General features: G+C 40.8%; 1 protein-coding gene across 1 annotated transcript in view; it reads left to right on the top strand.

Moving 5' to 3' along the window:
• mycbpap (mycbp associated protein) overlaps window positions 1-10,580 on the top strand; it is a 228,981-nt gene extending 218,401 nt beyond the window's left edge. Inside the window, exon 20 of the mRNA XM_073026586.1 lies at window positions 10,384-10,580. Coding sequence (XP_072882687.1) covers window positions 10,384-10,479 — 96 coding nt within the window. The 3' untranslated portion in view covers window positions 10,480-10,580. The remainder of the gene's footprint in view (window positions 1-10,383) is intronic.
• Window positions 10,581-14,020: the final 3,440 nt, after the last annotated feature.

The raw sequence follows: 14,020 nt of genomic DNA on the forward strand, positions 1-14,020 counted from the left end.
ACACATTGGGTGATTAGAAGTGGCGCATTGGGTGATTAGAAGTGGCGCATTGGATGATTAGAAGTGTGACACATTGGATGATTAGAAGTGGCGCATTGGATGATTAGAAGTGACGCATTGGATGATTAGAAGTGGCGCATTGGATGATTAGAAGTGACGCATTGGATGATTAGAAGTGGCGCATTGGATGATTAGAAGTGGCGCATTGGATGATTAGAAGTGACGCATTGGATGATTAGAAGTGACGCATTGGATGTTTAGAAGTGGCGCATTGGAAGATTAGAAGTGGCCCACTGGATGATTAGAAGTGACGCATTGGATGATTAGAAGTGGCGCATTGGATGATTAGAAGTGACGCATTGGATGATTAGAAGTGGCGCATTGGATGATTAGAAGTGGCGCATTGGATGATTAGAAGTGACGCATTGGATGATTAGAAGTGTGACACATTGGATGATTAGAAGTGGCGCATTGGAAGATTAGAAGTGGCGCATTGGATGATTAGAAGTGGCGCATTGGATGATTAGAAGTGGCGCATTGGAAGATTAGAAGTGGCGCACTGGATGATTAGAAGTGACGCACTGGATGATTAGAAGTGGCGCATTGGATGATTAGAAGTGACGCATTGGATGATTAGAAGTGTGACACATTGGGTGATTAGAAGTGGCGCATTGGATGATTAGAAGTGGCGCATTGGATGATTAGAAGTGTGACACATTGGATGATTAGAAGTGGCGCATTGGATGATTAGAAGTGGCGCATTGGATGTTTAGAAGTGGCGCATTGGAAGATTAGAAGTGGCGCATTGGAAGATTAGAAGTGGCGCATTGGAAGATTAGAAGTGGCACACTGGATGATTAGAAGTGGCGCATTGGATGATTAGAAGTGGCGCATTGGATGATTAGAAGTGGCGCATTGGATGATTAGAAGTGACGCATTGGATGATTAGAAGTGGCGCATTGGATGATTAGAAGTGACGCATTAGAAGATTAGAAGTGACGCATTGGATGATTAGAAGTGGCGCATTGGAAGATTAGAAGTGGCACATTGGAAGATTAGAAGTGGTGCATTCGATGATTAGAAGTGGCACTGTGTTGCCTTTATGGCATTTGTTTTGATTATTACATTTTCGCTTTAGTAATTCATTTGTTATCGTTTTCTAGTTAAAATTAAGATTGTTTAAAGTTATATTTATAACGAATCAAAACGCTTCTACGTGTACGTTCATAATAGAGTTCAACGTATCCACCTGTCATCAAAGCCCGAACAATGGCATTATGTACGTACCGAGGATAACCCTGCAGGCCATGCATCGAGATCCTTACCTGCATCCCGCCTGGCTCAGACATCCTGGTTCACCAGACCCCCCCTTTCTGTATCAGCCACCAACAGAAAAAACTCAAATGAGCGAGACATTTGAGCTGATCGAACCCGAAAGAGACTCGGAAATTCGGCCGCAAATACAAACAGGAGTCACCTACCTCGAAGAATCGATACGTACTAACGAACGCTTTCAGCAGTTCTCCACTTTGAATTCTTTAGTGAGAGGACTTGCGTTCCTCATTCACATGACCAGATCACACATTCATCCCGAAATAGTAAATGTAGGGGATGGCACAAATGTAACTTACCTCGCACTGCGGATGAATTGGCCCAGGCAAAGGACGTCATCTTTAAAGCAACTCAAAGAGCGGCTTTTGCAAGGGAGTTTTTGGCCCTCCAAGCTAATAAACCAATACCAAAGGACAGCCCTTTGAGGAAATTCAACCCGATCCTGAAGGTTAATGATTAATGAGGCCGGTTAATACACTCCCAACTTCCAGCTGCAGAAAAGAGCCCAGTAATCCTGCCCAAAGACAGCCATGTGTCCTTACTGCTCACTCGCCATCACCATGAACAGGTAAGGCATCAGGGCCGTCACCTGACGGAAGGAGCAGTAAGGGCAGCGGGACTGTGGATCTTGGGAGGTAAAACACTGATCAATTCAGTACTTCATAAATGTGTAACCTGCAGGACCTCCCACCAGAACACCTCGAAGCCTGCCCTCCTTTTACATATGTGGGGCTCAACGTATTTGGTCCCTGGACTATCACTACGAGACGCACCAGAGGAGGACAAGCAGAGAGCAAGCGGTGGGCCATCATGTTTAGCTGCATGAGTTCAAGAGCGGTACACATTGAGGTCATTGAATCTTTGGATACATCCAGCTGCATTAACGCTCTCAGGCGCTTCTTTGCGCTAAGAAGCCCTGCAAAACAGTTAAGGTCTGATTGCGGCACGAACTTTGTTGGAGCATCAAAGGAGCTGGGGATGGACAAAACGGTGCAAAAGTACCTCAGTCAGCAGGGATGCAACTGGGAGTTTAACACACCACATGCCTCTCACATGGGAGGCGCATGGGAGCAGATCATTGGTATCGCCAGAAGAATTCTTGATTGAATGTTTCTGCAGCAACGCACCCGACTGACCCACGAGGTACTGTGCACACTAATGGCAGAGGTCACAGCCATTATAAATGCACGACCACTCCTACCTGTGTCTTCTGACCCGGAAAACCCCTTCATACTCTCACCATCAATGCTCCTTACACAGAAGGCAGGAGCTCCCCCTCCACCTGGGGACTTCTCTGATAAGGATTTGTACACAAAGCAATGGAGACAGGTCCAGGCTCTGGCAAATCGGTTCTGGTCTCGTTGGAGACATGAATATCTACCTTTGTTGCAACACAGACAAAAGTGGACAGAACCCTGCAGGAACCTTCAAGTTGGAGATTTAGTCCTGCTCAGGGACAAGCAAATCGCCCGCAACTGCTGGCCAATGGCCAGAATCACTGCCACATTCCCTAGTCGGGATGGACATGTCAGGAAGGTTGAGTTGAAAACTTCTGACCAAGGTGATGTGAAAATTTACCAAAGGCCAGTTACAGAAGTCATTCTACTTCTACCTAAGGACTGATTTAGAGACTGAAGTTTTGTATTTTGTTCATTGTGACCCTACGAAGGTCAAGCGGGGAGTGTGCTGCCTTAATGGCATTTCTTTAGTTTATTATATTTTTGCTTTAGTAATTCGTTTGTTATCGTTTTCTAGTTAAAATTAAGATTGTTTAAAGTAAATTCGTTGTCTGTGATATATCGCGGCATGCGATGACGTCACTCCCGGTTTCGCCGCGTCTTGTGGGAAAATACCGGTTTGGAGAAACGGGAAGGAGGGGGCTCATGTGTGCAGGATCAGCGCGAGAAAAGTTTTCTTTCTACGCACTAGAAACATCAGTGAAGCAACGCCGTAAGTTCATGAGATAATCGATATGTTGAATTCAAAATGTTAACGCTGATTCTGTTAAAAGTAATGACGGTTGATAAAGTTTATGTTTTTGTTATTTAAAGAGTTGCGGATAGTTTGTGTTGAAGTGTGTTTAAAGCAGTCGATGGCGTAGGTAGATTCTGACTGTATGTTGCACTTTAATGTAATATAATTGTATTGTTTTCTCAATAGTTTTCACCATACGTTAATGTGGAAGAGTGAACAGTAAACGGTTAATCTTACTGGGACCGCCTCATTGACTGGTTTAAGCTTGGTGTTTAGTTCAGAGTTCTTTACACCTGTGCGAGAACACTACAGGCACATTGGATGATTAGAAGTGACGCATTGGATGATTAGAAGTGACGCATTGGAAGATTAGAAGTGGCGCATTGGATGAATAGAAGTGATGCATTGGAAGATTAGAAGTGAACCATTGGATGATTAGAAGTGGCACATTGGATGATTAGAAGTGGCGCATTGGAAGATTAGAAGTGACGCATTGGATGATTAGAAGTGGCGCATTGGATGATTAGAAGTGACGCATTGGATGATTAGAAGTGGCACATTGGATGATTAGAAGTGACGCATTGGATGATTAGAAGTGGCGCATTGGATGATTAGAAGTGACGCATTGGATGATTAGAAGTGGCGCATTGGATGATTAGAAGTGATGCATTGGATGATTAGAAGTGTGACACATTGGATGATTAGAAGTGGCACATTGGAAGATTAGAAGTGGCGCATTGGATGATTAGAAGTGGCACATTGGAAGATTAGAAGTGGCGCATTGGATGATTAGAAGTGACGCATTGGAAGATTAGAAGTGGCACATTGGAAGATTAGAAGTGTCACATTGCACCCCAGTGATACTAATAAAAAAGTAAGCCTACTCATGCAAAAAGTATTAACCAAAAACCAATTTGTAGAAAAAAAATCTATAACAGGAATTCAAGTAACTCAGAGCTAGAAATGGGTTTTGCTGAGAATAAATCTAAAACTTAGCAATTATTTTTAGCAATTTTATTATTTCATGCACATCTCTTGCCGAATGTTATCTTCTTTCGCATTAATCTGTTTTCAATTTTTAAAAAATGTTGAATGTGTCAAACTAGGAAAGAAGGGCTTTTGTTCTGCAGTCGTTCCATAACTGTTCAATACACGTTTGATACTCGTTTGATCCTGAGGCGCCAGGCGTCTGCACCAGCGGTACGTCGCAGGTTTTTGCCAGTCAGTTTACAATTGACACTCGTGCTTTGTGAACATTTGCAGTTTTGTACTTCTTCGAAAATTAAGCCTTGTTTTTACATTCAATTACCCATCACAGTGCAAAAGGAAATGAGCAAAAGAAAAGCAGAAAGTGATAGTAAGCATGAATTCAATGAACAGTAGGAAAATGAATTCTTATTTATAGCGGGTCTGTCAGGAAAACCGTTGTGCATTGTTTGTGAAAACACTTTCTCACATAATAGAAGACATGATCTTAATAGACACTGTAAAACACAACATCAGACTGAAATAGAAGGAAAACTAAAGCTAGTGCTTGGGTCTGAGTTACGGAAAGAAAATGTGATTAAGAAAAAGGAAGAACAATCATGTATACTCTTTAACCACTCATCCCAGACCTCCTCTGTCAGTTCTATAATTCATCCATCCATGCCTGTTTAAGACCTGCAGTATTCACCCGAACTCCATTATGTAGGATCTGATAAAAATAGGATACGGCACTACGAGTAACAGGATCAAATCTATTTATTACCTCCCGGGACTGCTTGTAACTGTGCAAATGAGGCAAAGTTTACATTAATATATAGGTCACCTACACTACAGATGCCTCTCTGTTTCCAGGTGGAAAAAACAGTATCATTCAGGCCAGGCAAAAAGGAATGATTGTCACAGATCAGAGTGTCAGTATAAGTTTTTGGAGCCTTAATGTGTAGTTGAATCTGCTTCCAAGTTCTTATAGTGCTGCTGACCACGAAGCTGTTACTAAAATGTGACTTATTAACTGCAGTGGGGCTATTAAGGAGAGCTGGTACGTAAGTCTTCTTACAAAGCACTCGCTCTATGAGTAACAAAGCTGGGCACGAGTCTGGGGTAGATGGTGGGCCTTTTTTCCACCATGCAAGAATGGATAGGTGGGCAGCCCAGTAATACATTTAACATCCGGTAGGGCAAAACCACCTGCTTCCTTGGGCTTTGACAAGTGTTTTTTAGTAATTCTAATGGCTTTATAATTCCAAATGAAGGGTAAACGTGACTGTTCAGTCAACATTAGACACAGACTCATACAGTTTAAAACATTACATAGACTCCATTATGCTAAAGAAATTTGCATGGCTTCTACCCAGATGTTTCACCAGTTTGTAATAGGTGTACATCTGAGAACAGTAACTTGTCACATTCATTCTGGTCATGTTGTAAGCTTTATGCATACTGGAAAAGTATTTTTCACTGTTTCTCTGAGGCTCATGGGAAGCGGTGGGAACCAGACCCGCTCATAGCCATCCTTGGAGCAACAAGTTCCCTATCTTCAGCCAATAAGTATGAAAAAGTGGCTGTATTGTTTGGAATGGTGATTGCTAAGAAGTTAATCCTGCAAATGTGGAAAATGGACTCTGTGCTTACATACGATCTGTGGCTGAGAGAACTGGCAAATACTTTACATTTGGAGAGACTGAGACTATGTAATGTGGACAGAGGGGACATCTTTGAAAGGATATGGGGCCCTGTATTGGACTTTCTTACAGGGTGAGGACTGAGGTTTTTGGTGTGGTGCACCTCTGCTGTGCATGTTTACTTTGGCCTTTATATTTTTTTTCTATTTTGCTGCTCAATATTTAATTTGATTTTGCTATGGTTGTGGTTTTTGTGGATGTGCTGTATTTTTTGTTAGTTTTTTCCAAGTCTGTCCACATAAAACAATAATATTTCTTTTTAAAAAGAATAAAGAAAAAGGAAGAGATCAAAAGAAGACAAAATATATTTGTTAAAAGAAGTTGTGAAAGTTTGGCAATAACAGAAGCGTCCTACGAAATTGCTTTAGTGTTGGCAAAAAAAACAGAAGTCTTTCTCTGATGGAGAAGAAATTGTTAAGCCTTGTCTCCAAATATTTGCAAGATGTCTTGGTGATAAAAATATCGAAAGGAAAGTGGATGAAATTGCTCTGTCAAAGCAAACGGTTACGAGACGCACCGAAGACCTCTGTTGTGATGTTTCTGAGCAACTGAAAGACCTTGTCCATGCGTGTACTTTCTTTTCTTTAGCTTTGGACGAATCTGCTGACAATGTGATGTAGCCCAGTTATTTTTATAAGAGGAATTGATGATCATTTTAGCATCTTTGAAGAACTTATCGGTCTTGAGTCGCTTCATGGAAAAACAAGAGGATCAGACATATTTGACAAAGTAAAATAATGCCTAGAAAATCTACAACTAGATTCTAGTAAACTCATTGGTGTTTGTACTGATGGAGCGTCATCAATGATAGGTAAAGCCGCTGTGACTACAACTTTGCTTGAAAACTCTTTAGGTTGTCCTCTACTAAAATATCACTGCATTACACACCAAGAGTCACTGTGTGGAAAAACTTTAAATTTGCAGCTTGTTATGTTACTGGTTGTGAAATGCGTGAATAAAATTAGAGCAAGAGGATTAAACAGATGAGAATTCAGAGAATATTGTGAAATGTTAGATTTGAGTACTGTGTTCATTTCTGGTCGCCTCACTATAGGAAGGATGTGGAAGCATTGGAAAGGGTACAGAGGAGATTTACCAGGATGCTGCCTGGTTTAGAGAGTATGGATTATGATCAGAGATTAAGGGAGCTAGGGTTTTACTCTCTGGAGAGAAAGAGGATGAGAGGAGACATGATAGAGGTGTACAAGATATTAAGAGGAATAGACAGTGTGGACAGGCAGTGCCTCTTCCCCAGGGCACCACTGCTCAGTACAAGAGGACATGGCTTTAAGGTGAGGGGAGGGAAGTTCAAGGGGGATATTAGAGGAAGGTTTTTCACTCAGAGAGTGGTTGGTGCGTGGAATGCACTGCCTGAGTCAGTGGTGGAGGCAGATACACTAGTGAAGTTTAAGAGACGACTAGACAGGTATATGGTGGAATTTAAGGTGGGGGGGGGGTTATATAGGAGGCAGGGTTTGAGGGTCAGCACAACATTGTGGGCCGAAGGGTCTGTAATGTGCTGTACATTATGTTTGTATATAATGTATGTTCTGTGGAATACGGCGATCTCGTCCCTCGTTGTGAGGTGCGCTGTACTATTCTATGTTCTGTGGAATACGGCGATCTCGTCCCTCGTTGTGAGGTGCGCTGTACTATTCTATGTTCTGTGGAATACGGCGATCTCGTCCCTCGTTGTGAGGTGCGCTGTACTATTCTATGTTCTGTGGAATACGGCGATCTCGTCCCTCGTCGTGAGGTGCGCTGTACTATTCTATGTTCTGTGGAATACGGCGATCTCGTCCCTCGTTGTGAGGTGTGCTGGCTTTCCAGAGGACAGGCTCTGAGTAGACTCTGGAAACTGAAAAATACTGTTCGGAATTTTCTAGGAGAGAAAAATGAGCTGCCCTTTTATGTGATAATAATTGGCTATTTGATTTAGCATTTTTAGTTGATGTTACTAGCCATCTCAGTGATCTAAATTTGAAACTCCAGGGCAAGAACAAATTGTTTCCTAGCTTAGTAAATGAAATCAATGCATTCAAGATGAAGTTAAAACTGTTCACCTCTCAGTTAGAAAATGAGGATTTGAGCCAGTTTCCACACTTAAAAGAGCAGAGTGAATGTGCTATTCAGCCTGTTTGGGCTATTGTTGAAGATGAGGAACGTGTGCCATCCTGTTAGGATGGTGGAACTGGAGGGAGGTTTTTGTTCAGTGGGAAGAGTCTGGGGAGAACAGGCCGTAGGATGCAACCTCGAGGAGACCCGTTTGTTCAAGATGGATGTTCAGATGCTTTCACACAGACCAAGGGCCCAGCGCGTGATTGACAGAATTTCAAGATGAGCTCCAACTTGCAAATTTGACTTCAATTAGAATGAGCCCTTTTTGTTTTTTCCTTTTCTTTACTAACCCTCGAGTTAAGTAAGTTTCATAAAAATAATCCCTTTAACCGCATGCAGAGTGCTGTCTGTTGTTTCCTGGCACTGAGTTGTAACAGGGTAGCAAATTACACAGCACCCACACAAACCGGGGTCTGGTGGGACCAGATTGTTTACACAGTCAGGGTCTCACAGATTAACACACACAAGATGCTGAGGGAACAGGTCAAGCACCATCTATGGAAAGGTTGACATTTCAGGCAGAGGCCCTTCATCATAGAGGCAAATTTTCTTATGTTTGTGCTTTACCCTTTTACCAGTTCCAACTGGCAGCATCATGTACAAATTAAATCAACAAGGGCCGAGGTAATCTAAATGCAGATAGAAGAGACAGGTTGTATGAGCTACTGGACACAGCCCGGATCATGGTGGCCTGTGACCTGGTGGCATGGTCACATTGGTGTTAAGTAAATGCAACAGAAACAATGGAGAGAGTTCCCTGGGTGATAGTTATCAACTCCACATTTTCTTGTGTGCTACTCACTTGTAAACAAAGACAGTAGAACATCATTTATTGAAGACATTATCTTAATAAATTTGAAAAAATTATAAATGCTGATATTAGAATGTGATCCCAATGTAAGGTTTCGTCTTGGGAATTATCCATGTAAGTAAGGATTTTAACGAGGTAACGCTACAGAGGCAGACCATGCATCCCAAACTGACACTGGAAATGCTGGAAGCAGCAGGTTAGGCAGCTTCTGTGGACACAAAATAAGAGTTGGGACATTACAAATTAGTGGCCAAGCCATCCTAGGAGTACTACGTGCAGTAGAGAGTTGGAAGCTCTGTTTTGTTGTAGACAGTGGAGAAGAGATTCACCAGGATATGTACTGGCTTGAGGGACTTCCAGTTATAGGGAGAGATTGGAGAGGCTACGCTTCTTTTCACTGGAATGAAAAAAGGGTGAATAGTTAGAAAATTGTGAGACGCATAGACGGGAGGATTAAAGAAAGAAGACGTGGGTTTAACACGAGAGATAGGAGATCTAAAGGGGATTTGAGAGTAAGTTTTTTTTTAAAACAGAGTCATTAATATCTGGAGGTGGTGAGATCAGATACAATCACAGCGATAATTAAACAGGTACACATATAGGCAAGACACAAATAAGGACCATGTGGGCAAATGGGGCTAGTAAAATTAGCCAAAATCATCGATACAGTTTGATGAACCAAATGTCCTGTTTCTGTGAGGTTAACTATGACAAAGAAATAGAGTTTATATTTCAGCCTAAAGACTCCTCACATGAAGCATTAAGCCTGTTCTCTTTCTCTGCAGGTGCTACCTGTCCTGCTGATTATTTCTAGCATTTTCAGATATCAGCATCTGTAATTTTTTTGCTTCTCTAGCCCTGTCCGTTCATTACTGAAGTGTGTAGACATTTTAGATTTGGTTGTGAGGTAAGGAGCAGCAAGTGCGACAGAAAGATCTGCTTAACCTTATTCTTCCAGTTCCACGTATTGCCACATCTCTGCTGACGACATTCTCTGAAAGCAGTGATGCAATGGACTGTTTCATGAGTCGATCTTATTGTTTTAGTTCAGATGCTAAATATTGGTCAATGTAAGCAGGGCAATGCAGAATTAATTTTGTCCTCAGCTGGATTAGCCTTTCTCTTCTTTCACATCTCTGCCTCCGTGTTGATCGCAAGACTTTCTTTTCTCCCTCCATCAATGACATAAACAGCAATTTAGATCTGCCATGACTGGAGATTTATATTGAACACTTACATGCACATATTTTACCCCCAGTTATTGGAGGGTTGTCCATGCTCATATAGACTTTATCTCCGCTGCTCACTGATTCTCCCTCCCTCCCCTATCCCTCTCACCTCTCTCGAGCTTCCTTCCTCCTTCCCATTTGCCATCTGTACTTTCCCATGCTCTTAACACACTGCCAACTAATAATCTTAGACTCACCGCAAAGCAATGAGCTGAGCCTCTGCTAAATCCCAGTGTTCCTCTTCCATCAGGTCTATGGACTGCTGTCATCCATGATGAGTGAAATTTCTTTTCTCTTCGAGGAGATGAAGTGGAAGCACATGGATCCTGCTGATAAATGTGTTTGATGATTTGTGAAGCCGTTGCATGCAGTAAGAGCTGGAAAATAGAGCTGTCTTTGCTAATATGCATATGTGTGAAAAGTATATTAAAAACTGAAAAAAATTAAGCTTTGTGTCTTCACAGATTTCTTGCCTCTGGCCACTTGTTACAGTTTGGCACCAAAGGCCTCGTTTCCCCACACACTCCAGTATCACATTCAAGTTATTATATCTTTGGCCACAGGATTTAGACATTATAAAATGAAAACACAGTGTCAGGAAGCATAGGGTCATCCATTTAAGTAGAAGAAATGAAAGGGTTGACTATTTTCTAAATGGAGAGAAAATACATAAATAACTGAAGTCCTTGTGCAGGATTCCCTAAAGGTTAATTTGCAGATTGAGTCTGGTGAGGAAGGCAAATGCAATGGTAGCATTTATTTCAAGAGGACTAGAATATAAAAGCAAGGATATAATGTTCAGACTTTATAAGGCACTAGTGAGGCCTCATGGAGAACTGTGAGCAGGTTTGGGCCACTTAGAATATGCTGAAAGTGGAGAGGCTTCAAAGGAGGTTCATGAATATGATTCCAGGATTGAATGGTTTGTCATATGAAGAGCGTTTGACGGCTCTGGGCATGTAATCACTGGAATTCAGAAGAATGAGAGGTGACATCAATGAAACCTATCAAATGGTGAAAGGCCTCGATAGAGTGGATGTGGAGAGGATCTTTCCCAAGGATGAGAGTAAGACTAGAAGACACAGCCTCGGGACAGATGGGCATCCTTTTAGAACAGAAATGAGAGGAATTTCTTTGGAATTTTTTGCCACAGGCTGCTGAAGAGGCCAAGTTTTTATGTATATTTAAGGCCGAGGTTGATAGATTCTTGATTGGTCAGGGCATGAAGGGGAAGGTAGGAGATTGGGACTGAGAGGAAAATTTCATCAGCCATGATGAAATGGTGGAGCAGACTCGATGGGCCAAATGGCCCAATTCTGCTCTTATGTCTTATGGGAACATTTTGAATATTGAAAGGCCTAGATAGAGTGAACATGGAGAGGATGTTTCCTACAGTGGGGGAATCTAGAACCAGTTTAGATTTTGAAAGTCTCTAAGGTACTACTCTCAACTACACAACAAGGTAGTTTGTTCATGTGTCCACAACTCACTGTGTAAAGAAATCTACCTGCTGTTAGTCTGAAGGATCCCTTTAACCAGCCTCCACATGTGGCCCCATGTCCTTGATGATGGATTAATTTTGAACTAACAGCTGGCATCCACTTATACCCTTAATGATTTTGAACACTTACATCATGTCTCCTCTCATTGTATGTCTACTTAGGCTAAAAAGATTTAATTTTTTCAATTTTTCTTCATAGCTCATATCCTTCAGAGCTGGAATGAGTCCGTCACCCTGAACTCTCTCCAGTGCCTTCACATCTCTCACACAATACGGAGACCAAAATCATACATAGTACCAATTTGTGGTATCACAAGCACATTATACTGCTTAAGGAGAACATCTCCGGACTTGAATTCCACTGAGTATTATATAGCCTAACATTCTGTTAGCCTTCCTAATTGATAGTGATGAGTCAGGACGCACAAATCTTTCTCTTGCAGTGCATATTCTAACTATATTTAAATCTTATTTATATCTAATATTTTTAATTCCTAAATGTAATACTTTACCTTTTCATACATTAAATTTCATCCGTCATTTGTCTGCCCACATCTGGATTTTGTTTAGAGATAACTATTGATTCTGCTGCCAGGACGTTAACAGCCCATCCCCCTAATTTTGTGCCATCAGCAACTTTGCTACTTTATTTGTTATGTGCTTATCCAAATCGTTAATGTAGATTAAACAGCAGCCCCAAAACTGATCCATGCAGAACCCCACTTTTAACATCTTCTCAGTATGAAAATGATCGTCTCAACATAACTTACTTTCTGTTTTTGAGTCAATTCTGCACACATTCACACACCTTACCCTGAATCCCTACATCCAGTAATTTGATTATTAACTTCTCGTGGGGTACCTTGTCAAAAGTCTTTTGAAAGTCTGAATTATATCAACCACTCTATTGTTCTCATAAAGTTTAGTTGCCTCTTCATAGAACTCCAGAATATTAGTAAAACATGATTTCCCCTTTACTGAACCCATGCTGGCTTTCTGCTAACATGCCTGTTCTTATCAGTTGCTTTTACATCTCATTCTTTATTATTGTTTCCATTATCTTGCCCGCGATACACATTAAACTTACTGGTCTATCGTTACCAGGGTCAGTGTGGTCTCTCTTCATATACACTGGGACAATGTTAACCCATTTCACCAGTTTTCAATGACTTTTGAAAAGTACATGCTAGGGGTTTGTATTAATATCACAGACCTCACATAATCACAGGTTGTCTGACCCTGGAGATTTATTAACCTTCAGCCTTTTCAGATGAAGCAGGACCTAACTTTCTAAAATCTCTAAGTCACTTAAAACAATCTTACTTTTCTGCACACTTGCGAACATCTTCATAGATGAATACTTCAGCAAAATATGAGTTAAGAGTATCTGTTATATCCTCTGCATAATTTATCACCCCACTATTATTCCTATTACACTTAATGTCCTCTTTGACTTTTACTAGAAAGTATTGAGAAAAATCGTAGAGTCAATCTTAGTATTGTCAGCAATATCCTTCTCAACCTGCCTTTAGGCAATCTGAATTTCCCTCGACTATAGCTTTCATATTTTCATATACCTTACAATTAATATCATTATTAATTTTTTTCTATTCTTTATACAAGCTGTCTTTTCTTAAATATTACATCTTAATTCATCCATGTAGTTGTTTTTATTGCTTCTCCCAACCTTGGGTATGAACATTTACTGTACTCTGTCTACTGTATTACCTGTTTAAGTTGACCCCGTAGTTCCTCAACTGATTCAATGTCAAGCAGTTCCTTCCAGTTCACCTTCTGAAGTCTTTGCTGCATCTGCACAAACTTTGCCTTTCTGAAATTCAATTCAATGCCTTTAGTTTTTACATATATTCTCCCAATAAACTTTGAGACTAACAACATTATGATCATTTCTTCCTAAAGACTCAACATCTTCCATACTCAAAATTCTATCCTGATTGTTACAGAATATCAAATCTAGACAGGCCTCCCCTCCTGTTGGTGCATTAACATACTGGGTCAAAAAGCAATCATTCAATAACTCAATGAATTATCTTTGAGTAATCCATTAGTCGCTGGATTCTCCCACTCAATATCTGGGAAATTATAGTCATCCATAACTATAGCATTACCCTCAGGACTTGTTTTTTTTAATATTCTGATAGAGTTGTTTATTAAAATCATTATCGGCATTAGGGAGTCTATAACATACAATGTCTATAAAAGTATTCACCCCTTGGAGGTTTTCTTGTTGTATAACATTGAATCACAGTGGATTTAATTTGGCTTTTCTTTGACTTTCATGTCAAAGTGAAAACAGATCTCTACAGAGTGATCCAAATTAATTACAAATATAAAACACAAAATAATTGATTGCATAAGTATTCAC

The sequence above is a fragment of the Hemitrygon akajei genome, chromosome 22 (genome assembly GCF_048418815.1).
Source record: "Hemitrygon akajei chromosome 22, sHemAka1.3, whole genome shotgun sequence".
NCBI lineage: Eukaryota > Metazoa > Chordata > Chondrichthyes > Myliobatiformes > Dasyatidae > Hemitrygon > Hemitrygon akajei.